Here is a 26,740-nt window from a genome sequence, read left to right on the forward strand (position 1 = left end):
TAAAAAAAAAGAGAGGGGCCTCTTTCGCTTAAAATCCACACAGCCGTGCGTGTGCGCCGAGTCTCAAATTCCGGCTTAAAAAGACATTATTGGCGTCACTGCGAGCACGTGGTGTTTGACGCTGGCAAGAAGGGGGGGGGGAGTTCTTCTGACAGGACACCCGTCCATCAACAAGCTTGGCAATTATTATTACAAAAGAGCCGGGCGGGAGGGGGGGGTACAGAAGAAGAAAGGGCGGCGGGGGGAGGGATGAGTCTTCAAGAGCTTAAAGCGGCTCTTCCCGCCTTTTCCAGAAGAGGTAGAGGCGGCCGAGCGCGGAGGTGCAGGAAGTCCTCCAGCCCCGAGGGAAAGCCTGCTGGCCAACGCCGTCCCTTGTGGTTTTTTTTCTCCTTTCCCTCAGATTGGCCGCAACCCCGCGTGGAGAGACGTGTCTGGAACGGCTTTACAAAGAACACGCAGGCGCGGTTCTCGCCCTTTCCTTCCCCTCCCCCATCCCCCCACATACACTCGGTCTTCCTCAAGCGAAGCGGGGAACCGTTGACTGACAGGAGACTCGAGACCGCCCCCCTGCCTAACGATACGCACATTCTGTACAGTTCCCCCCCCCCCCCTCAGCAACTGCGGCGGCCTTGGAGCTCGCCGAGTTGAGGGGTGGGGGGAGAGAAATACGAGGGATGTTTCCTCAGCAAAGACCCGGCGGCCGCCTCTCCCTTCCGCAGAGAGGCGTCTCTCTCTTTCTCCCGGGAGCCGCAACAACCGCGAGCTGCCGCCTTGCGTCGCTCCCCTTCCCACATTCGCCTGAGGCGTAGCGTAAAAAAAAAAAGGGCGCCTCGCTCTCTCAACCAAACCCTCCATGGAGGATGCCACCCCTCCCCGCCTCCCGCTAGTACCAGCCGCCCTCGCCATTGGTGGGGCGCTTGGCTCTCGCTTCTCCCGCCCGGCAAAGGAGCCCTCCCTCCTTCCCTTCCTCGCCCGCTCCAAGAAGGTTTAGCTTAGCAGGCTTAGCAGCGAACACCTGAGGGGAAGAAGGGCAGAGGCGCTCGGAGGAAGGGGGGGAGGGAGAGCGGCCTTCCTTTTTTTTTTTTTGACAGTGATTGGCAGGTCGGGCTCGGGCCAATCGCGGCCGAGCTAGCGCTTTTGGCAAAGGCGGGCGGGGGAGGCGGGCGCGAGAGGCAAGGCGAGGCGAGGATAGGGTGCGCCTCCGGACCGAGCGGCGCTCTAGTGGCTGGGGTTGCGTGAGTGAAAGGAGAGACCCTTGCGAAAGGGGTGGCGGCGGCGGCGGCGGCAGCAGCAGCCGAAAGAGGGAGACGACGCCGAAGAGGAGGAGGCGGCGGCGGCGAAGGAGGGCAGGGCGCAGCCCGGGGCTCGTACAGTGGCGGCAGCGGCAGCTCCTTCTCCCCTATATGCTCTCGTTGGATTGATGCGTGTTTCTTCCCCCCTCCCGTTTTTTTGCAGCCCGCTCCGTAACCTGCCGATCTTCGCTCTTGGCCAGCTCGGTTGCGGTTGTCCTCTCCTCGGTCCGCGCTCCTAATAAGAGAGACAGGGAGAGGCGTGATTGACATCTCGAGGGGGCAAGGGGGAAGAGAGGCAAAAAAACCACAAAACACCCGGAGGAGGAGCGGCGGCGGCGAAAGCAGGAGAAAGCCGAGCCAAAAAGGCAAGATCGGACGCTGCGGCCAGGCGTGGAAAGTTGACCCGGTCCTGAAGGCGGCGATCGCTTGGCCCGGGTTGTGGTTCTTTTTCCCCTCCCCTTTTACCCGCTGCTGCAGCCGCCTTCGCGAAGCTTTGTGCCCGCGGCGAGGGAGAAGAGAAGCCAGCCTCCGCCACCTTCCTCTTCTCCCCCTGCCGCCCGCTCGCTCAGGTTGCTGGCAATGTCGGAACACAAGGCGCTAGACCCCAAGATATCCACGACGGACAGGGCGGTGAAAGGTAAGGCGGACGCCCAGCCGGCCTCGGGAAAGAAAAGAGCCGGGGTAGTGGTGGTGGTGGTGGGGAAGGTGGGAGTGGGAGGGCCAGATCCGTCTTTGGCCGCCTGCTTAGACGGGCAAGACTGGTTCCCGGTCTCCCTTTCCTCCTTTGCGCTAGTGTGAGTGTGTGTGTGTAAGAGGCTGGCATAGCCCGGGCGTTGTGTTTATTTACTGTGGCTGCGGTTGCAAAATGAGTAAGGCGTATGAAGGAGGAGGAGGAGGCGGGGGGAGAGCGAGGGAGCGAGGGAGAGAAGAAGAAAGGAGGAGGTCTGTCGAAATAGGAAGTGGGTGACTGCTTAGGAGGAGGAAGAAAAAAAGGGGGGCATTGACCAATGGATGGGGCGGAGAAGGGCTTCAGGCGCAGAGGGAAGACCGGCGGGGGACGTTGCCGGGGCTCAATCGACAGAAGAGCAGGCGGGGGTGGAAGGAGAAGGGGGGGGGTGTTTGCAGCTTCTGCAGACGCCTACCCCCCTCCTCTCCCCGCTTTCGGGGGTTGTGGTCTGCCCACGGCTGGAAACCCACAGGCGCACTCGCGTGCAACACACACACACCCGCGCGCAGTCGCCATGCAGCAATTTCCCAGCCTCGGCAATGGGAGGAAGGCGGGGGGGAAGAAAGCAGCGGAGAAAACCCTCCATTGCTTTCTTTGCTCCTGGAAAATCCGGAGGAGGAGGAGGGAATTGGCTCCCAAACTCCCTCTCCCTTCCTCGCCCCCCCTCCCTTTCCCCAGTTCCTCGGGGCATTTCCATCTTCTCCCCGCCCACTCGTGGGGTGGGTCGCTCGCTTGAACGCCCGAGCGCTTCTGGAAGGCTTATTTGGGTTCGCTGCCTTTGCAAATAGGCCTCTGCGTGTGTGTGTGTGTTTGTGTGGCTAGGATTTGACAGCCGGATCTCTTCTCCCAACAGACCTGCTTCTATCTCTCTCTCTCTCCCTTTACTTCCCTACCATTAACGTGTTGCTTGATATGTGTGACAAGCTGGAGGTAGCGACTGAAAAGTCGTGGAGGGCAGGTGCCTGGGAGTGGGGGGAAGAAGGAGTGGGGGGAAGAAGGAGAACCGGGTGGGAGAGAAGCTACTTCCCCCTCCATTGCCTCCCCCTTTTTTGGCCCTTTGTGTGATTTGCAGAGGTGCAACAATTCACCTGTGCAAACACAACCCCCTCCCTTTCTTTCCTCCTTCCTCCCTTCCTTCCCTTTTTAGCTCCCCACCCCCTCCAACCAGGAAATGCTGATATGGTAACAGGCAAGCTCATGCTGCAGTAGCAACAAAAGAAATCATAGACTGGTACCATCTTATCGCTAGCTAGATCCATCCTGTTCTGGATGAAAAACCTGCATTTTGTCATCCGCGAATCTCCCTACTGCAGTTTAAGAGATAAACAAAGGTTTTGGTCCTCCAGCAATAGAAAGTGATACAGTGCTTCCCGCATATATTTTTTTAAAAAATTGTATTTTTCTTATCTGTATCCTAAATACATATGCAGCTCCCAGAATTGATTGGGTGGACTTTTAAATTTTCTAAGGCACCTCCCCAACTTTAGGGTAGGATGAGAGACTACCAGAAGATTCCGTGGCCGTAATCTAGTTTGTTAGCCTAGGAAATTTTTTCTGACATTACCTACTTTTAGTCTTCATTTTCCCCCCTTCTATTTTGAAGACTAAAAGTAGGTAATGGTAAACTCTGTTCATGTTGTCAGAAAAATTATATGGATGTGTCCATGCAGTCATCAAGGGTTTAACTCAACTCAAGGGACATTTTACCTTCATTACCTTGTTATCTGATTTTAAATTTATTTTTCCCATGAGTGAGAATTTAGGAATTGTAGCAAGTGGATTGTCTTCCTCAGTGAAACAAATATCAACGTATTTTTTTTGTTGCTTTTGGTCAAGTAGGGAATAAGCAGGCATGGTGAACACAGTGAAACATGTCAAAGGAAAGTGCATATTTATTTTTATTTATTTATTTATTTATTCATTTGTCCAATACACAGATACATAGGAAGAAAAATAGACACGTGATGATATAAAAGAGGGTGACAGTGAACTTAGAGGAGAGGATATATGAAAGGAAGAGAATATATAAGATAGGTGAAAGAAAGGAAAGACAATTGGACAGGGGACGAAAGGCACACCAGTGCACTTATGTACGCCCCTTACTGGCCTCTTAGGAACCTGGAGAGGTCAATCGTGGAGAGTCTAAGGGAGAAGTGTTGGGGGTTAGGGGCTGACACAATTGAGTCCGTTAATGAGTTCCACGCTTCGATAACTTGATTGTTGAAATCATATTTTTTACAGTCAAATTTGGGCTGGTTCATATTAAGTTTGAATCTGTTGCATGCTCTTGTGTTGTTGCGGTTGAAGCTGAAGTAGTCATTGACTGGTAGGACATTGCAGCATATGATCTTGTGTTTTAGGCTCTGTAGTTCTAGGCTTTCTAGGCCCAGGATTGTTAGTCTATTGTTGTGCTAGCTGAGCTCTCATTTGAACAAAAAGTGGCTTGCTTCACTTAGCATAACTTCCCAATCTGGAAATCTTCCAAAGTGTAGCTCAGCATTCTTCAATAAACCATGATTGAGAAAAGTTTTAACTTCTGAATGGTTAGCAAAGGTGAAGAGGAAAGGCTTGCTTTCTTGAATTAATCCACCTACCTATCTTGTAAACACTGGTTGGTAATATTTATTTATTTATTATTTATTTATTGGATTTGCATGCCGCCCCTCTCCATAGACTCGGGGCGGCTGACAACATTAATAAAAACATCATGTAAATCCAATACTAAAACAACTAAAAAACCCTTATTGTAAAACCAAACATCCATACAAACAAACATACCATGCATAAATTATAAAGGCCTAAGGGGAAAGAATATCTCAGTTCCCCCATGCCTGACTGCAGTGGTGGGTTTTAAGGAGCTTACGAAAGGCGAGGAGCATGAGGGCAATTCTAATCTCCCGGGGGGGGGGAGTTGGTTCCAGAGGGCCGGGGCCGCCACAGAGAAGGCTCTTCCCCTGGGAAAATATAATGTTAAGTTGTGATGGGTTAAGCATGCTGTGGCTTAATGTGCAACAGTTGAAGTTTTTTTATTTGCTCCCCATTTTAAAAAAGAGGAATTTGACCTTTAAAGCTCTATTTTTTTAAAAAAAATCAAAGCCCACTTACAGTATTTAGGGGAAACCAAGTTCCCTTAAACTCAGCTTAGTGGGCTGAATAAACATTCATAAGATAGTATCAGAACCTGTATTTAAACTGAGCAAATCCATTAAGCTAAAGCTGCCTGCTTTCTGATCTTTAATATCAACCGAGTCTTCCATTTTCAAAGGTCTGAATCAGAGCATTCTATGACCGTTACATCCTTTCATCTTATCGCAATCTAGAAACCCTGGGGTTTGAAAATGGAGAGCTATCTTAAGTGTTGCGGAAGATTCCCTGCAGTTTTTAGGAGGGAATTCGATAGGCATTCCCCCAGCAGATTTTTTTTAAAAGAAAATTGCATTGATTAGCTATGCCTAAATGTGCTGTGTTTGTGGACACCACTTTCTGTTCACTAAAGCAGCAACATTGAAACACTAAGGAGAAATTTAATATATACCTATCTGGAGGCACAAAAAGGCCCCACTGTTAATTCACTAAAGCATCCTTAGAATGGACTTTGATTCCAAGTGAGATAATTAACTTGCTGGAATTTTCATGTTCATTTTCTCATTTAGACCAAATGAACTTGTCATTTAAAAAGCTATTTTGATATATTGTTTCTCAAGTACATTTTTTTCACCTAACATTAACAGGAACTTATGAAAATTTTGCAAGCATCCCCCCCCCCTGCAGATACATTCAGTCCATAATTTTTTAAATGTCTGCTCAAATAATTCTTGTCCTCTAATATACATTTTAGAGAAAACATAAATATCCTTAATACTTTTCTGCTGTTTTCTTTTTCAAATGTACTGCCACAATTATCGAAGCGTGGAACTCATTGCCGGACTCAATTGTGTCAACCTCTAACCCCCAACACTTCTCCCTTAGACTCTCCACGATTGACCTCTCCAGGTTCCTAAGAGGCCAGTAAGGGGCGTACATAAGTGCACTGGTGTGCCTTTCGTCCCCTGTCCAATTGTCTTTCCTTTCTCTCACTTATCATATATATTTTCTTTCTTTCATATATCCTCTCCTCTAAGTTCACTTTTACCCTTATATATATTACTACATGTCTATTTTTCTTCCTATGTATTTGTCTATTGGACAAATGAATATATAAAATAAATAAATAAGATTGAGGCAGTGCAGTAAGTGATTTTCCAATGTTAGCTATAGCAAAATGCTATAGAATATGGAAAATGGAATAGAATAGAATAGAATTTCATTGGCCAAGTGTGATTAGATACAAAGAAAGATGAAAAAAACCCAATTTTTGACAATATTGGCATTCTTTGATGACCGCCTTTTTTTCTCCCAAATATTAATTCCTACCTATGCATATCTAAGTACAAGACGAACGTTGCATTTGGTTTAATTCCAAAAATGGAACATTTGGAGAAAAGTTGTCCAAAGAAGGGATAGCTGTATGACTTAACTAGCTGAAACCAAATCTCTATGAATTAATTAAACTGAATCAAGAGATTTTGTGTATGGTGCAAAATACTGGGATCCTACAGGAAGCAGGCACATGTTGGTCATGTTTAATACCAGCTTTTGCATGATAATAAAGCCTCTGTTGGTTTCCCCAGGAGTAAAAGAAATATGATTTGCCTGTGATCATACTTGTCAAAGTGGCATGCTGTGGTTTTGCTATAAATAATCACAAAAAGTAATTTCAAAATAATGAGGATAAAAGCAAATTTCCCCCTCTATCAAAGAGGTGGAGGAGAACTTATAATCTTTAGTACTATAATTTAACTTGCAGTATTATCCTGGACTATGTAGCCCATCTACTTGGCTTGAATGGGACAAAAAAGAAGTTCACTTCATATGACTTCATTGTAGCACACAATCAGTTTATTGTGTATTAAAAGATCTGTTACCAGCTTTTCCATCTTTATGGACCTTCTGAGTAGATGCTTAAACCCTTTATTATCTTATGAGATAATAAAATAAAAAATATTTTATGAGAAAATATTATTTCACTGAAAGAGTAGTAGACCCTTGGAACAAACTTCCAGCAGACGTGGTTGGTAAATCCACAGGAACTGAATTTAAACATGCCTGGGATAAACATATATCCATTGTAAGATAAAATACAGGAAGTGGTATGGGGGCAGACTAGATGGACCATGGGGTCTCTTTCTGCCATCAGTCTTCTATGTTTCTATTTAGAAGGAGAAATTTCCTTGCATGGTATGTTAGAAGTGGCAGCTTAATCTTTGATTAGCTTTCTGTATTATGCCAATCTATAATTTGGGTTTAGCATGTACTGTACAGTGAATTGAGCCATTGTAGTGTGTTCATCATAGTTTATGGCTATGTGCATTGTGTGAATGCAGCCAGCTGTAGCTTATACCTCAAACTATGTTTAAACATACCATGGCTCTTTGCAGTATTAAATCTGGCTCAGAGAACCTTCTGCTAGTTTTGCTCTAGAAACATTGTGAAGACATTTTGTATCACAATTAGAAATACAAAGTAGTATAGTGACTAAATGTTTGGTTCAAATTGCCAGGCTTCCTACAGTAATGTTACCTTGTACTCATTTTGAATAATATTATACTTATGAAAATGTATACTTCCCCCCACTTGCAACATTTATCATTTTCATTTACCATTTAGGTCAGAGATCTTCAAACTTGGCAACTTTAAGATTTGTAGACTTCAACTCCCAAAATTCTCCAGCCAGCATAGCTGGTTGGATAATTCTGGCAGTTGAAGTCCACAAGCCTTAAAGTCGCTAAATTTGGGGGGCCCTGGTTTAGATTCTGAAAGAGGGACTCCAAACCATTTTGGGGTTTTAGAGAAATAACAGTGTTGTTTCTGATAACAATTTATCATAAAATTATCATGTATTTTCCTGTGAAATACTTGGTGGTTTTTGTGAAGAATACTAATTTCATTTTTTAAAATCTAGACTAACCTTTGGTGTATTCTCAGATTAAGATAAATCAACAATCTATTTAATTAGTATGGACTCTTGTCTTACTCCTTACATATATGATTCTTGAACGATGTATTAGGCTTATTATATCACTTAAATTCAGAGGAACTACCATCTCAGCTTAACAGAACCAAATCTGGAATTGCAGGACTAAACTCAATTATAATTGACAATTTCTGTAGATCCCAAATGACAATCAATGGATTGGAATAGAACAGAACAGAATAGAATAGAATTTCATTGGCCACGTGTGATTGGACACGCAAGGAATTTGTTTTGGGTGCATTTGCTCTCAGTCTATATAAAATAAAAGATATATTCATCAAAAAGAAGCTTGTCAGCTTTCCTAATAGGTCTACACTAGTCTACTACCTATGACTGTTGGGTCATTGTTTCAGAGATGTTTTTGTTTCTAAATAGAAACAGAAAGACCAAGAGCAAAACAATGAAAAGAGGAAGGAAATTCCTACCAATTTACTGTGCTAATTTTTGGCAGGTGATAATGGCACTAGTCTACTTGGCTTCTAGAACAGTGGTCACCAACCAGTAGTTCATGGACCATTGGTTGTCCATGAGAAAATTTTGGTGGTCTGCAGAAAAAAATATTTTCATTTGTTATATTGCACTAAATACTGTACTATTTATTTTTTTAAAAAAAATCATTTTACTGGTCCTTGGGATTTAAAATTGTGAATTCAGTGGTCTTTGAATCCAAAAGGTTGGTAACCCCTTTTCTAGAGGGCTATGGTAGGACCAGTCTACAGATCTTTCCATTGTCAGTGCAGCATCATGTCAGCATTGAAGCAACCACAAACTTGCCAAATTTCAATCCCATGGAAGTCATGGGTCCCAGATTTTTGATGCATTCTGTCAGTTAGCCCATTTGAGATGTATTGGTTCAAAATTATTGTCCTGTGATGCACTATTTTACCCAGTGAACAATTACAGACATGAGAGTTGTAGTAGTATATGTTAAAAGTTCAATGAAAACATCTGCAAATGATGTAAGGTATCTTAACTTTTGCTTTAGCATGGTGTGTCACCACAGCCATTGTGTTTCAAGCGAGTGCAGAAGTTTGGCTTGGACTATGATTTATTTTGGATGTTACCTGGAACCTTGACATTGTGTTCTTGATTGGCAATAAGAAGGAATGCTGGTTAAAAGAAGAGAGAGCTTAATTAATAGTGTAATTGAGCCAAATTAAACATATTGAAATACTTTTGGATTAAATGGGAAGAGTTGTAATTATCAGTCTGAAATAAGTAGAATGATCTTAAATCTGGAATGCAATGACTCATGAGAAAGGAAGAAGAGAAACTAATTGTATTAGTTTTGAACTAATTACTATCCTGAGTTGGAGATGAATATACTGTTTTTGAGAAATTGGATTTGGACCTACCGATATCAGAACAGCAATAGGAGCAATACAGAAGCCGCATATATACTGTTTTACTGTTTTTGGGTTGTCTCTTACCAAGAATCAAAAGTTTATATTGCCTAAATATAATACTATAATAACAGAATTATTGGACAATCTGGGAAAGCCTCCGGATTCCACAAGATAATGGAAGTGAGATAATTATATAATTTTTTGCAGATTTATTCCTACTATTATTTGGGGGTGATTGCTTCAAGATAAGACAAACTGTTTCATAACTATGGCTGGAACACACTCTCTTCTCTTAATGAGGGATATTTTCAAAACGTAATTCCACATTATTATTTGGCTCTTTCCTTAACTCTCCACCTCTTGCTTCTTTGCCTTTGAACTATGACTTCAATTGCCAAGTACTGCTATTTTCTGTAGAAGAATTTTTTTTTAAGTATTTGGAGGAGAAAAAAACCCTTGCACATAATAATAATGATGATGATGATGATGATGATGATGATGATGATGATTCTGCTGCATGAATCCCAGCGACCAGTTAGGTCCCACAGAGTGGGTCTTCTCCGGGTCCCGTCAACTAAACAATGCCACTTGGCAGGACCCAGGGGAAGAGCCTTCTCTGTGGCGGCCCCGGCCCTCTGGAACCAACTCCCCCCAGAGATTAGAATTGCCCCCACCCTCCTTGCCTTTCGTAAGCTACTTAAAACCCACCTCTGCCGCCAGGCATGGGGAAATTGAGATACTCTTTCTCCCTAGGCCTTTACAATTTTATGCATGGTATGTATGTATGTATGTTTGGTTTTTATATTAATGGGTTTTTAATCGTTTTTAGTATTGGATTATTATTGTACGCTGTTTTATTATTGCTGTTAGCCACCCCGAGTCTCCGGAGAGGGGCGGCATACAAATAAATAAATAAATAAATAAACAAATTAATAATAATAATAATAATAATAATAATAATATAATATTAGATTTGTATGCCGCCCCTCTCCGAGGACTTGGAGCGGCTCACAACAAGCAATACAAAATACAAATCCAATATTAAAAACAATTTAAAAACCCTTATTAAAAAAACAATCATACAACCCAAACAAATCATACATAAAATGGAACAGCCGAGGGGTATATCACACATATCTCTGTGCAGGCCTTTCCACATAGTTCACTTGGTTTTGCTCTGTTCTCTATCTTTTATGCTTCCAATTAATATATAATCATTGGTACTGGGATTGTAGGAAAGGCCATAACTCTTTGGTGAGGTTACAATCGCAGCTGACCTGTTCATAGTGGCAATGTTTTGCAGAAAGGTACTGTATTTTTCAGAGTACAAGACACACGGGAATATAAGATGCATCTTAGTTTTTAGGGAAGAAAATAGGTGAAAGACAATCTTCCTACCAAATATTCATCTGGCTAGCATCCTTAGTCTGGTCAGTTTCAGCACATTATTTTATCCCCTGGTTAGGGCTTAAAAAAACTTATTTGGAGTGAATAACTATGAAAAAAGCTTGCAAAGACTTAGGATTGGAAAAAAAACCTCCTTTGGAGGCAGTAGCAATGAAAAGCCCTGCAAGCAGAGCTGGGAAGATCATTAGCGCTGCATTAGGGCTTGAAAAAAAAAGCTTTGAAAAATTTATATTCAGAGTATAAGATGCACCCAAATTTTCATCCTCTTTTAGGACGTGTGTCTTATATTCTGAAAAATACTGCACTTGATTTCTCTTCCTTTGCTGTTGGAAGAGATATTTCTAGGCACCGATATCATACATGTAGCTTTGCCCACTTCCTTTATTGCATGATGTGTGCAAAAAGAAAATAGTTATCACATGTGAAGGCTACCTTTGAAAAGTGTTCGGAAACTCCAGATCGTGCAGAATGCAGCTGCGAGAGCAATCATGGGCTTTTCCAAATATGCCCATGTTACACACCAACACTCTGCAGTCTGCATTGGTTGCCGATCAATTTCTGGTCACAATTCAAAGTGTTGGTTATGACCTATAAAGCCCTTCATGGCACCGGACCAGATTATCTCAGGGACCCGCCTTCTGCTGCACGAATCCCAGCGACCCGTTAGGTCCCACAGAGTTGGTCTTCTCCAGGTCCTGTCAACTAAACAATGCGGCTTCACGGGACCCAGGGGAAGAGCCTTCTCTGTGGCGGCCCCGGCCCTCTGGAACAAACTCCCCCCAGAGATTAGAATTGCCCCCACCCTCCTTGCCTTTCGTAAGCTACTTAAAACCCACCTCTACCGCCAGGCGTGGGGGAATTGAGATACCCTTTCCCCCTAGGCCTTTACAATTTTATGCATGGTATGTCTGTATGTATGTTTGGTTTTTTTTATTATAATGGGTTTTAATTGTTTTTAGTATTGGATTATTGTTATACGCTGTCTTATTATTGCTGTTAGCCTCCCCGAGTCTCCGGAGAGGGGCGGCATACAAATCCAATAAATAAATCAATCAATAAAAAAATAAATAAATAAATTATCTATTTCTTTATAAAGCCTTTAGCTTCATGGAAGGACTGGGAGGAAGACTTGTAAATAATTCCCACTTAAGGACTTTTGGGGCAGCTTTTGGGCAATCTCCCTCTGAACTCTTTCCATTTCTATATTATTTAAATTGTTTTCATATTGTGAGCAAAATGTACATTTGGTTAAGTGTACTTATTGTCAAAGTATCCTTTAGTAGAGGTGATTAAAAATGAGAATTGGAGGTTCAAGGCTTTTTTGCCTGTCTAACAGTTAACAGTTAGAGCCGGGGTGGCGCAGCAGGTAGAGTGCTGTACTACAGGCCACTGAAGCTGACTGTAGATCTGTAGGTCAGCAGTTCAAATCTCATCACCGGCTCAAGGTTGACTCAGCCTTCCATCCTTCCGAGGTGGGTAAAACGAGGACCCGGATTGTGGGTGCAATATGCTAGCTCTGTTAAAGAGTGTTATTGCTAACATGTTGTAAGCCGCCCTGAGTCTAAGGAGAAGGGTGGCATAAAAATCGAATAAAATAAATAAATAAAATAAATAACACTTAGAAGTATTTTGATCACTCACTAAAAGTTAAGTATTAGGCTAGGAGAGCACTTTTAATCCTGAATTGTACAAGTATGTAAATAAACTTTAAATAAACTTTAAAGCTGAAGTCGATACTTCTTACAAATCATGTTGAATGGCAATGGTTGACTTACAACAGTTCGTTACAACTGCACTGGAAAAAAAATGACTTCATGATTATTTTTCATACTTATGACCGTTGCAGTGTCCTGAGGTCACGTGATCACCTTTTGCGACCTTCTGACAAGCAGAGTCAAAGTGAATCCAGATTTACTGAGCCGTTCCAAGTCTTCGGAGAGGGGCGGCTGTTGTGGTTGGCTCTGGCCCAGCTCCTGCCCCAAGGAATGTGGAGGTGGATGTGGGGGAAACATCCACATGCCACAGGCCTGTTTTGCTCCCGATGGAATCTGCCGATGAAGGCTCCTCTGACGAAGGAAGCGTGAGTGGCAGGGAAGAGGGGAGTTTGGCAGACAGCCCAGGAGGAGATCAATCATCCTTATCATCCCTGGATTCTGAACAAGAACTTATGACAGACCCACGCATGCGTAGAGTGATGCATAGGAGAGAACAACTGAAGGATTATTACAGGAGATAAGTGAGGCCACCTGTGGTTGGGTGGGGCTGCTGTAATTAGTGCTATAGATAAAAAGAGCAGCGTGCTGGTTTAGCCTAGTGGAAGTTTAGCTGATTCATAGTTTCATCAAGATCGTGGTTTTGTTGTTTCCCTGTTCAAGACTGTGTGGACTTTCTGGACTTTTGGAATTGGACTCAATTTCCCAGTTACTGGGTGAGAAATTGGATTGCATTTACCCTGTGCCTTGTGTGTACCAGAAAATCCCTTTGACATTTAAAAAGGGAGTTTTTTCTGTTTTTCTGTTGATAAAGACTTTTGGTTTTCCTTCTATCATGTGGTGTGTGTCTTTTTGGCCTAATTACCCTGTAATTATGGGCGGTTGGGACACACCGGCAGAAGAGGCGGCATACAAATATAATAATAATAATAATAATAATAATAATAATAATAATAATAATAATAGTAACAACAACAGCAACAACAACAACAACAGTGGCAAGAGAGGTTGTAAATTGGTGCAAAATTCATTTTAACAACTGTCTCCATTAGCGCAAGAAATGTTGGGCTCAATTGTGGCTGTAAGTCGAGGACTGCCAATATTTATTCTTTTGCATCCTTCGAGAAGCCTCGTAAAGACAATTGGAGGAAGCCACAGCTAAAAAAAAGGGGGGATGCCACTTCAAAGCAGAACTTCACAGGTGCCGTATTTTATGTGGTTAAATGAGCTACGATTTAAAGTCGTGTCTTGGGTTTCTGCTGTATCACAGACTTCTGAGTCTTCCAGGTTTTGAAAGGATTTCTATTTAAATTGAATTTCATTACACAAAATGCTTCACAGAATTATTTTTTTATTATTATTTATTAGATTTGTATGCCGCCCCTCTCCGCAGACTCGGGGCGGCTCACAGCAACAATAAAAACAATGTACAATGACAAATCTAATATTTAAAAATAATTTGCGGCCGGTTAGGTCCCACAGAGTTGGTCTTCTCCTGGTCCCGTCGACTAAACAATGTCGTATGGCGGGACCCAGTGGAAGAGCCTTCTCTGTGGCGGCTCCGACCCTCTGGAACCAACTCCCCCCAGAGATTAGGACTGCCCCCACCCTCCTTGCCTTTCGTAAACTCCTTAAAACCCACTTCTGTCATCAGGCTTGGGGGAACTGAGACACCCCCCCTTGCCTATGTAGTTTTGTGCATGATATGACTGTGCGTATGTATTTTATATATTGGTTTTTTTTTCTTTTTAGACTTTTTAATGTTAAATTGTTATTTTAGATTTTAATTATTAGATTTGTTACCATATATTGTTTTTATCACTGTTGTGAGCCGCCCCGAGTCTGCGGAGAGGGGCAGCATACAAATCTAATAAATAACAACAACAACAACAACAATAATAATAATAATAAATAGAAGAGAAGAGAGAATAGAGAATAGAGAATAGAAAATAGAATATTCTATTCAATAGAGAACATTGAATATTTTATTCAATAAAGAATATTCTTTATTGGCCAAGTGTGATTGGCCACACAAGGTACTTGGTACTTATGCTCTCAGTATACATAAAAGAAAGAGATACATTTGTCAAGAATCATGTCATGGGGTCAAAAGGGGAATGAAGAAACAATAAAAATCTGAAGGATACAAGCAACAAGTTACAGTCATACAGTCCTAAGTGGGAGGAAAAGGATGATACGAATGATCAGAAAAAACTAGTAGAAATAGAAGTGCAGACTTATTAAAAAGTTTGACAGCTTTGAGGGAATTATTTGTTTAATAGAGTGATGGCATTTGGAAAAAAACTGTTCTTGTCTCTAGTTGTCTTGGTGTGCAGTGCTCTGTATTGACTCTTTCAGGGTAGGAGTTGAAACAGTTTGTGTCCAGGATGCGAGGGGTCAGTCAATATTTTCACCGCCCTCTTTCTGATTGATGCACTATACAGGTCCTCAATGGAAGGCAGATTGGCAGCAATTGTTTTTTCTGCAGTTCTGATTCTCCTCTGAAGTCTGTGTCGCTCCTATTGGGTTGCAGCACCAAACCAGACAGTTATAGAGGTGCAGATGACAGACTCAATGATTCCTCTGTAAATACATACATACATACATACATACATACATACATACATACATACATACATACATACATACATACTGTATAATGAATTTGCCGTTATCTTCATCTCTAGAACTTTTATCCCAGTCTTAAAAATCAGCTGAAGAAGATATTTTTGTGTCTTTCCCGAGCTTAGAATTTACAAGTAGTTAGAAGTTGAGCAGGCTTAGTTTTTTAGCATTTTTAATATGCATCTGTAGTCTGTTTGAGTGCTATTGCTAAACCACATAAAAGAGACATACTTATATAACATAACTTGGATCCAGAGGATAGAATAGCTTGTCATCATTGTGTTTAATTTTGCATTTTGTCCTGAGCAAGGCACTATCTGAATAGGAGCTTGAGGATACAGCTGTTAATACCTGTCTTATGTAAGCCACTCTAGAGGTCTCTATTCTTTTTACCTATACTGTCAATCTATGCTTCATTTTTTTCTTCAATCTCTGAACAAGAAATACCGTGTTTTCCTGAAAATAAGACCCTGTCTTATGTTTTTTTGAACCCTGAAATAAGTGTGTTGTGGTTAGCTCTGGCCCAGCTCCTGCCCCAAGGACTGTGGATGTGGGGGAGACATCCACATGCTGCAGGCCTGTTTTGCCCCCCCCCCGGTGGAATCTGATGATGAAGGCTCCTCTGACCAAGAAGACATGAGTGACAGGGAGGAGGAGAGTGGGGCAGACAGCTCAGAAGGAGATCAATTATCTAGCTCCTCCTTGGATTCGGAACAAGAGTTAATGATACAGCCACGCATGCGGAGAGCGATGCATAGGCAGCAACAACTGAGAGATTATTATCAAAGAAAATGAGGCCACCTGTGGTTGGGTGGGGCTGTGGTCATTAGTGAGGCTGCTATAAAGAGCAGCCTGTGGGTTTGGCCATTGTGGAGGATTATCTGATTGTTGTGTTTCGTGACTGCTTTACTGAATTTGACCTTTTGTGTGCTGATTTTTCCCAGCTTTGAAATTAAACCAGAGCAAAGTGTGTTTCACTTTGGGAAAGAAGAAGGACTGTGAATTGTCTCACAGCTGCAAGCTAAGTATCACAGAACTGATAAGGGACTTGTACAAATTACCAGTTTGTTTGGAGACGAGTGCTGTTTGCTATACCAAAAGAGGGCTTAGTTTAAGTGAATTTTCCTTATAAAGAACATTGTTTTGAATTTTCAAACGTGTGTGTGTGTCTGAAATTTGTACCTGTGAATTTTTGGGAGGAGTCTACCAGAGAGCCCGACCGAACAAAGTGCTTGGTCTTATTGCCAGGCACTCAAAAACCCGATTGGATTTATTATCAGGGGATGTCTTATTTTGGGGAAAACAGGGTAGCTTTAAGTAAAGATTTTAACTGACTTGTCCTCCACATTTCTTTGTCTTTGAAGAAAAGGATCCAATGTTACTTAATATTTTTTTTTGTATGGCCAGTATCTGAACCTTATTGCAAAAAACAATGTGAACATTCTGTGTGCATTATTGCTTTTTCTTCTGAAAGGGATAGAAATCACTGGCTTGGTATAGACTCGCTGTCCTAGTTTGATAATGAATATTAATCCAAATTTCCTTAGAAAAACGAGATTTCTTGTTCAGGCTGTGGGTACTGGGAATAATAGTGTAGATAGTGATAGTGATTTCTGACAGTCTCAAAGTGGGTGAACAGTGCAGTCAGGCGGTAGGGAAAGCAAGTAGGATGCTTGGCTGCATAGCTAGAGGTATAACAAGCAGGAAGAGGGAGATTATGATCCCGCTATATAGAATGCTGGTGAGACCACATTTGGAATACTGTGTTCAGTTCTGGAGACCTCACCTACAAAAAGATATTAACAAAATTGAACGGGTCCAAAGACGGGCTACAAGAATGGTGGAAGGTCTTAAGCATAAAACGTATCAGGAAAGACTTAATGAACTCCATCTGTATAGTCTGGAGGACAGAAGGAAAAGGGGGGACATGATCGAAACATTTAAATATGTTAAAGGGTTAAATAAGGTCCAGGAGGGAAGTGTTTTTAATAGGAAAGTGAACACAAGAACAAGGGGACACAATCTGAAGTTAGTTGGGGGAAAGATCAAAAGCAACATGAGAAAATATTATTTTACTGAAAGAGTAGTAGATCATTGGAACAAACTTCCAGCAGATGTGGTAGATAAATCCACAGTAACTGAATTTAAACATGCCTGGGATAAACATATATCCATCCTAAGATAAAATACAGAAAATAGTATAAGGGCAGACTAGATGGACCATGAGGTCTTTTTCTGCCGTCAGACTTCTATGTTTCTATGTTTCTATAGAATATTCAGAGGGCTGCAGTTTGAAAGTTTGCTTGATTCAGGCCTGAGCTCCTTAATTAAACCTAAAACACAAGATGTTCATTTCAGAGTTTATAATATCTGTATAATCATTTAATGAGGTCACATCTTCAAGGTTGACCCTTCACCAGCTCCGGGATTTCAAGTCTCAGAATTTTCAGCACTAGGAATGCTTTTTTGCATCTGCTTTTCTGTAATAAAATATTGTCATTTAATGCTGCGGCTAAACAAAACTTGTATTTGGAGCATCCTTCAAAAATGAAGAGGCTTCTTTTTCCATGTTAAGGTAATTTTTAAATCATTCAGCATAAAACATACCAGGAAAGACTTAATGAACTCAATCTGTATAGTCCGGAGGACAGAAGGAAAAGGGGGGACATGATCGAAACATTTAAATATGTGAAAGGGTTAAATAAGGTCCAGGAGGGAAGTGTTTTTAATAGGAAAGTGAACACAAGAACAAGGGGACACAATCTGAAGTTAGTTGGGGGAAAGATCAAAAGGAAATATTATTTCACTGAAAGAGTAGTAGATCCTTGGAACAAACTTCCAGCAGACGTGGTTGGTAAATCCACAGTAACTGAATTTAAACATGCCTGGGATAAACATATATCCATTGCAAGATAAAATACAGGAAATAGTATAAGGGCAGACTAGATGGACCATGAGGTCTTTTTCTGCCGTCAGTCTTCTTTCTTTCTTTCTTTCTTTCTTTCTTTCTTTCTTTCTTTCTTTCTTTCTATCTATCTATCTATCTATATATCATCTATCTATCTATCTATCTATCTATCTATCTATCTATCTATCTATCTATCTATCTATCTATTAGCATCTCTAGAGTTTTCTTTCAGCTGGAGTCCTAATGTTAGAGCTTGCTTGTGTAATTGTTTCATTTATGACTGGTTTATATGGCCAAGCAGTTAGCGTAGTATACAGCAAAAAAAATCAAAAGATAAAGAAGTCAAAAACAATCATGTGTGTGAACATGTGTGAGTGAGTGCATACACACACACACACACAGAGAGAGAGAGAATTAGATCAACAAGGGAGCCACTTCAAGATCTCACCAGATCCCTGGAGGGCCCAGATAGCTAGGTCTTGAGGGATTTCTGCAAAATAAACATAAGCTTGGAACTGACAGTCCCCAAAACCCAAGCTGCTCAGTCAGAGTTGAGCTGTTGACATTGGATATTTATTTATTTATTTATGTACAGTATTTGATTTTTATGCCGCCCTTCTCCTTAGACTCAGGGCGGCTTACAACATATTAGCAATAGCACTTTTTTAACAGAGCCAGCCTATTGCCCCCACAATCTGGGTCCTCATTTTACCCACCTTAGAAGGATGGAAGGCTGAGTCAACCTTGAGCCAGTGATGAGATTTGAACCGCTGACCTATAGATCTATAGATAGTTACTTTGCATTAGCATATTTTCATAGTATTTTCTTACTCTCATTCCTCTGTCTACTCATAAATTATGTTCATTGAGTGCTGTTTGATGGGGCATGATTTTGGCCATTAAGAGGAGCATGTATGTTGACTTTAATGAAAAGAATGACTAGGGGTGACATGATAGCAGTGTTCGCTATCTAAGGGTTTGCCAAACTAACAGGGGGTCAGCCTATTCTCCAAAGCACTTTATTATTATTATTTATTGGATTTGTATGCCGCCCCTCTCCGCAGACTCGGGGCGGCATACAAATCCAATAAATAATAATAATAAAGACCAGAGCAAGAAGCAATGGAGACTAATAAAGGAGAGAAGCAACTTAAAACTAAGGAGAAATTTCCTGACAGTTAGAAAAATTAATCAGTGAAACAATTTGCCTCCAGAAATTGTGAATGCTCCAACCCTCAACTTTCAAAGGAAGATATTTGAGCAGGGGTTGGACTAGATGATCTCCAGGAGCCCTTCCAGCTCTGTTATTCTGTGATTCTAAATCGCTGCTGGCATATTTGGAAAAGAGTCTGCAAAACAGAAGGCCTGTTGCAGAAAAGAAGTAGACCAGGCTTTAAAAATCCAACAAGTGTCTTAAGAGGAAAGAATGAAAACGACACGCTTCAGCTTTTGCAAACAAAATATTTAATCAAGGCCAAGTTATCATTGGACCTCATATATGATATTTGCCTTACTTTATCTTATGTTTTGTTAGTAAGGGCTGGGATGTAAATCATTACGTGCAAGAAACAAGTTATGCATGGTGTTGAAGCATTGGACTAGCTGATACATTCTCTTCTATTTTCTGCTTTCTCCCAAATATAGTAGAATAAATTGCCCTGAAGTTGTAAAAGAGGAAGTACAAATGAGGAAGTAGTAATAGCGTGTTTGCACAAAAATAAGACATCGTAATAAGGTCAATTAACCTTTTCAGAGCATGAATTGAAATAAGTGCCCCCCCCCCAAAAAATAAGGCACCCTCAACTACTTTCTGGGGAAATTGGGGGAACATGCAGAAGCCACACTTATTGCAGGGGTCAGTTTTTTGGCCGTAAGAGTGAGAGCAAACACCCTGGCTTGGGTCCTTTGGGCTCTACCTATGGCAGTGATAGCGAACCTATGGCTTAAAAAACCTTGCATACAACTGTCCTTTGATTAAATCTGATATCCTTAATTAACACGTGCTTTTTATTATACATCTTTCAGCTGTGGCGAGGGGGGCGTTTGCCCAGGTTCGCCTGGTGTACCAGTTGTGGCCCTATTTGGATCGGGAGTCACTGCTCACAGTCACTCATGCCCTCATCACCTCGAGGTTCGACTACTGTAACGCTCTCTACATGGGGCTATCTTTGAAAAGTGTTCGGAAACTTCAGATCGTGCAGAATGCAGCTGCGAGAGCAATCAAGGGCTTCCCTAAATATGTCCTTGTTACACCAACACTCCGCAGTCTGCATTGGTTGCCGATCAGTTTCTGGTCACAATTCAAAGTGTTGGTTATGACCTATAAAGCCCTTCATTGCACCGGGCCAAATTATCTCCGGGACCGCCTTCTGCCGCACGAATCCCAGCGACCAATTAGGTCCCACAGAGTGGGCCTTCTCCGGGTCCCGTCAACTAAACAATGCCATTTGGCGGGACCCAGGGGAAGAGCCTTCTCTGTGGCGGCCCCGACCCTCTGGAACCAACTCCCCCCAGAGATTAGAATAGCCCCCACCCTCCTTGCCTTTCATAAGCTTCTTAAAACCCACCTCTGTGGTCAGGCATGGGGGAATTAAGATATTCTTTCCCCCTAGGCTTCTACAATTTATGTATGGTACGTTTGTATGTATGATTGGTTTTAAAATAAGGGTTTTTAGCTACTTTAGTATTGGATTGTTGCATGTTGTTTTTACTACTGTTGTTAGCCACCCCGAGTCTACGGAGAGGGGCGGCATACAAATCCAATAAAATGAAAAATGAAATGAAATACTTCTGGGTCAAGAAGACATACTTGAGGATTGTTTACATATATTTACATGTTATCTAATTATTTCAGTTCTTCAGAAATGTTTTGTTATAATTTGTCTCCCACCTGTAATTTATTTTTGTTTAATATCGACATTGTTTTTGCTTCATTTTTAATATTTAAGTTGGTTTTAGATTTTTCTTTAAACAATTCATTGCTTCCAGCAATGAACAGAAAATGCAAATAACAACAGAGCTTCAAACAAAAGAACTGAAATCAGTTCTTTTAAATCTGATAACCTTATTTCAATTTAGGTTCATGTTTGAAAGCATTTTTGTTCCCTTTGGCACATCAAGAAGGTACTTCAAATTACTCATAGATACTGGTTTAAATTTTTTCATACATGTTTAGGTATTTTAAGGTGTGTGTGTGTGTGTGTGTATGTTTGTGTGTGTAACATATTTTTGCTGATAATGAAAAGGAAGGGAGACTAGTATAGATCTATTTCAAACTATTTTGCTCTCATCAGCTAGCCATAACCTTACCAGGATTTGAAGCTGTAAGACTCACTGGTATATAGATATAGATATATTTCAAAATATATACATACATACAAATGATGGTCTTGGTATATTCAGGTTTCTTCCCGTGTAGGATTTGGAAATTTCTGGCGACGTTTCGACGAGGTCCCACTCGTCATCTTCAGGCTGGTGCTTCTGTCCTTGTTCTAGGGCGAAAACAAATACATACATATATACACATACTATATGTCACATTTTGTAAATATTGTAAATATGTTTTTATGTAACACTGAAGAAATGACACTTGGCTACAATGTAAAGTACTGGTAATCAGTATTCAGCTTGTATAACAGTATAAATGTGCTGTACTCTCCAAATAAGGCAACACACAGCCATTAATGTCTAACAAGGGAGTGTACTCACACATCTGTGACATACTCTCTCTCTGTGAATATGTACAGTGGAACCCCGACATAAGAGCTGCTCTACTTAAGAGCAACTCGAGATAAGAGCTGGGAGGGGAGAGATATTTTTGTTCTACTTACAAGCCCAAATTCGAGATACGAGCGCCAAGGAGCTGTCTCCTGAAGCCAAACGCTAACTTCCGCGTTCGGCTTCAGGAGACAGCTACGAAGCGGCGCGCGTGTTTTAAAAGGTTGCAGCCGGCCTGGGGGGCTTGGGGGGGTGCTTGCAGCTTTCTTTCTTGCTCTTTTTCTTTCTCTCTTTTACCTTCCCTTCCTCTATTTCTTCTTTTCTTTCTCCTTCCCACCTTCTTCCCTCCCTCCCTCCCTTCACTCATTCCTCTCTTACTCTCCCCTTTCATAAGTTTTCTTGCTTCCTTCCTCTGTTCCTGTCCCTTCCCCCTTTCTTTCTTTCTTTCTTTCTTTCTCTTTTTCTTTCTCTCTTTTACCTTCCCTTCCTCTATTTCTTCTTTTCTTTCTCCTTCCCACCTTCTTCCCTCCCTCCCTCCCTTCACTCATTCCTCTCTTACTCTCCCCTTTCATAAGTTTCCTTGCTTCCTTCCTCTGTTCCTGTCCCTTCCCCCTTTCTTTCTTTCTTTCTTTCTTTCTTTCTTTCTTGCTCTTTTTCTTTCTCTCTTTTACCTTCCCTTCCTCTATTTCTTCTTTTCTTTCTCCTTCCCACCTTCTTCCCTCCCTCCCTTCACTCATTCCTCTCTTACTCTCCCCTTTCATAAGTTTCCTTGCTTCCTTCCTCTGTTCCTGTCCCTTCCCTCTTTCCTTCCTTCCTTCCCACCCTCCGTCCATTCATTCACCCATTCCTCTCTTGATCGCTTAAAGCCGGTCCCTGGTGCAAAAAGGGTTGGGGACCTCTGTCCTACAGGATTGGGTGGCAGAGAAGTTGAACATATGTAAATTTAAAAGTTTAAGAAAGTTTACAAGTTAAGTGAAAGAAACTTCATTATTCATTTATATGTACATGTACATTTCTTCATTAAAAACATGTCTTTCTGCATAATTTAGACTAACTTTGTGAGTTTTTTGAGGGCTGGAACCAATTAAAATTATTTACATTAATTCCTATGGGGAAAAGTCGTTCGAGATAAGAGCTGCTCGACTTAAGAGCCCAGGTCCGGAACGAATTAAACTCGTATCTCGAGGTACCACTGTATATGTATATATGGATTTTGTGGGTTAGTTAGATCTGCATGGCACAAGATATGGCATAGAAATATTATTCATGGACACACTGAAATAACATATCCCGTATTAACTTTATTAAATGATTATAGTCTCTCCCAAAAGTAACCAGCCCTTAAAATCTATTTCTTAAAACACACAGAGAGAGAAGGAGGGAGGGAGATCTTGTATTTGCTACTTTGGAATGTATTATGTATCTGTTGAAACAATTGCATTTCTTTTGGTATGGTGGAACATCGGGCCACTCAGTTTGCTATAATTTTATCTTTCTTTATATTCATACACTATTGGAGTGACATGCATTAGATGGCAAACAGTGATCAGAATACATTGAATTTATGTGGTAGAAACCTCTTCCAGTCACAGAAAACTCGTATTTGTGGTCTATAATTGGTCTTTAAAATTTTTCAGTCCACATAACTCATTAAAAAGAATTCCAGGTTCCTTGTTAAGGAGATGAAATTGCAGATAGAAAATGGTGCAGCTAGAATATATAGTCTTTAACCAATTCCTATTATGTTCTTGAGAAACCCTTAGGTTCTATGAATCATCGATATGATACAAACTAGCTCTGTACACAGGAGCAAAAATAAATATTATGATTGTTAATCATGCTTATTCAAAGAGCTTGTGGTTCATGTTCCATATCTTCCTCCTGAAATTGATAGCACTGGAGCAACATATTTAGTTGCATCCTCCGATATTCTGCCTTATCTATGCAAGTCCCAATCTAGGAAAACTTTTGGACCCTCAAATTCCCTTACTATTGTCCCCCAGAGTTTCCTTTAATTAAACATAGGTTAACACAAAACATTCAATATATATCAAAATATTACATGGGGCAAAACCCGAACTCAGAACAATCTACATATGTATGTATGTATGTATGTATGTATGTATGTATGTATGTATGTATGTATGTATGTATGATGGTCTTGGTATATTCGGGTTTCTTCCTGTGTAGGATTTGGAAATTTCTGGCGACGTTTCGACGAGGTCCCACTCGTCATCTTCAGGCTGGTGTTTCTGTCCTTGTTCTATATATATACATGTTGTAAGCCGCCCTGAGTCTAAGGAGAAGGGCGGCATAAAAATCAAATAAATAAATAAATAAATAAACAAATAAACTAATAAATAAATAAATAGTCCAAAGTGTAAATTCAAACATACACACTGTTGTAAAGTAACCAAACAGTCGGTTTATCAAAAGAAAAATATTATACACATGCACTTTAATCAGCCAAAGTGCTCTCCCACAAACCACAAGCCTGGAATGCGGTGAAAAGCAAAAACAAAAGCAGAGCAGATAAAGGCAGCTGTGAAGACGTCACAGCCACCCCCCTTCAAGAGTACTTGAACTGTACTTAACTGTGAAATATTCAAAAAGTCCTGGTAAATCCTGAAGCAGTCCAAAATCAAACAACACTCGTCTCTCACCAAACGGATAATCTCCCACACACGGTCTCAGCTATGCTGGCAATTTATCAGCAGCCCCATTAGGCCGATTTATTTATTTATTTATTACTTAGATTTGTATGCCGCCCCTCTCCGAAGACTCGGAGATTGCCCCAGCCACAGGTGATCTCCCTTATTTTCTATAATACTTGTGCAGTTGTTCCCTTCTCGTCATAAACCTGCACCTGCAAGCATCTATGAATCCCTCTTCCTCCAAATCTAATGATGATTCGCTAATGGGGTCATTAGGTAATGGGCTGCCTGTAACTACATCATCATCCGATCCTGCTTCACTCCCAGAATCTGCCCTTGACACAGAATCCTCACTGTCCGAAGCTGTTGGCAGCTAAAACGGTCTCTGATAACATGAGGATTCTCCCAAACCAACACCCACAGTCCTCGGAGCAGGAACTGGCCCACCGAAACGTCGTATAGACACTCAAAATATTACAAGGGACAAAATCCGAACTCAGAACAATCTACATATATCTATCTATCTATATATAAATATATCTATCTATCTATATCTATCTATATCTATCTATATCTATCTATATCTATCTATCTATCTATATTTATCTATATCTATCTATATCTATATGTATATCTATCTATCTATCTATCTATCTATCTATCTATCTCTATATATATATATATATATATATATGTCACATGTTTTTTTGCTGAATTTGAAAATTAAGGGAGACTAGGATAGATCTATTTCGGCCTTATTTTGGCCTCATCAGCTAGCCATACCCTCATTGGGACTTGAACCTGCAAACCTTTGCCTTGTAAGGCAGAGAATTATCCTCTAGGCTACAGTATCCAATCCCTTCAGCTCTGCACCAGGGAAGGGTTACATATTTTTGTGTCGAATCACCCTGGTGTATTGAAGGAACATCACAGTTCCTTATTATATATATAATTATATATATATATATATATTATATATATATATATATCGATATAGATAGATATAGATATATAATTTGTCAACAAGTGCAAGGAAAGAAGACACATGAAAAAATGTCACAAACATGGATATAAAAAAAGGAAAACATAGCCGTAAACACATAAAATGAGCACATACAAATGGGTACAATAGGACAGGGACACCTCCTACTGTTGCTTTGCTCACTGTGTCCCTCAGGAAGTGCTGCCCTCAGTCTCAGCCAGGTTATCCATTCATGTTGTGGGATATGCTTCGAAAGGGCCAACCATATAAGGCCACGATTGCTGTAACTGAGAATCCTTCCCTCTTGGAGGTTGACCATTCTGTGATCACGACCAATATGCCCGGGGTCATTTAATATGGTATCTCATTGGAGCCACATTTAAAAAAGTAGACTTGTGTGAGGAGGGTAACCTTGGAAAGGCCTCTGCAATATCTACATGTAAGCAAGGCATGCTGCTGCTGTTGGCATAGCAACTCTGCTGTTTGGATGTCAACATGGGCTATCTTATTATTTTGCTAAGGATTTTTAACAAGGCTGCCAACTCCGAGTCCAAGTTAACTTGTTTATGCAAAACCCTGACGTTAAGATGCCAGAAGGCAGTAACACAAATTATATTGCTGATTTATAACTTCGTTTATGTGAGTTATGAGAGTCAAGTGCCAATTGTAGCTTGATACGCTCCTGTAAACTCTTTTGCAATACAGACAAGCCAAGAAAACCCGAAGGCAAAACGCAGGTCCTATATTTTGTCCTGGGTAACTGTGGTCCTTTTATGTAGTGTCCAAAAGAGTAAGAAATCTCCCTCCCTTTCCCAATTATTTCATCTTTGCCTTGCCCAGCTTTCCTTCTACTTAAATTATCATTCCGACTTCCTTTTTATACGCATCTTAAATGCCACAGATTGATTTTTATTCCTCAAAATTATGTAGCCATATAAACTGTAGATAGTTCATGCATTCTTCCAGATTTATTTATCTATTTATCTATCTATCTATCTATCTATCTATCTATCTATCTATCTATCTATCTATCTATCTACCTACCTACCTACCTACCTACCTACCTACCTACCTACCTACCCACCCACCTGATGGCAGAAAAAGACTTCATGGTACACCTAGTCTGCCCTTATACTGTTTCCTGTATTTTATCTTAGGATGGATATACAGTGTTCCCTCGATTTTCTCAGGGGAAGCGTTCCGAGACTGCCCGCGGAAGTCGAATTTCCGCGAAGTAGAGATGTGGAAGTAAATACACTATTTTTGGCTATGAACAGTATCACAAGCCTTCCCGTAA

At 41.2% G+C, this 26,740-nt stretch overlaps 1 protein-coding gene across 1 annotated transcript in view; it reads left to right on the plus strand.

The window, feature by feature from the left end:
- The first annotated feature begins 1,065 nt into the window (after nt 1–1,065).
- The window catches only part of PPP3CA (protein phosphatase 3 catalytic subunit alpha), a 226,459-nt gene continuing 200,784 nt past the window's right edge, over nt 1,066–26,740 (plus strand). Inside the window, exon 1 of the mRNA XM_070757972.1 lies at nt 1,066–1,929. Coding sequence (XP_070614073.1) covers nt 1,872–1,929 — 58 coding nt within the window. The 5' untranslated portion in view covers nt 1,066–1,871. The remainder of the gene's footprint in view (nt 1,930–26,740) is intronic.

The sequence above is a fragment of the Erythrolamprus reginae genome, chromosome 7, assembly GCF_031021105.1.
Source record: "Erythrolamprus reginae isolate rEryReg1 chromosome 7, rEryReg1.hap1, whole genome shotgun sequence".
NCBI classification, from domain to species: domain Eukaryota; kingdom Metazoa; phylum Chordata; class Lepidosauria; order Squamata; family Dipsadidae; genus Erythrolamprus; species Erythrolamprus reginae.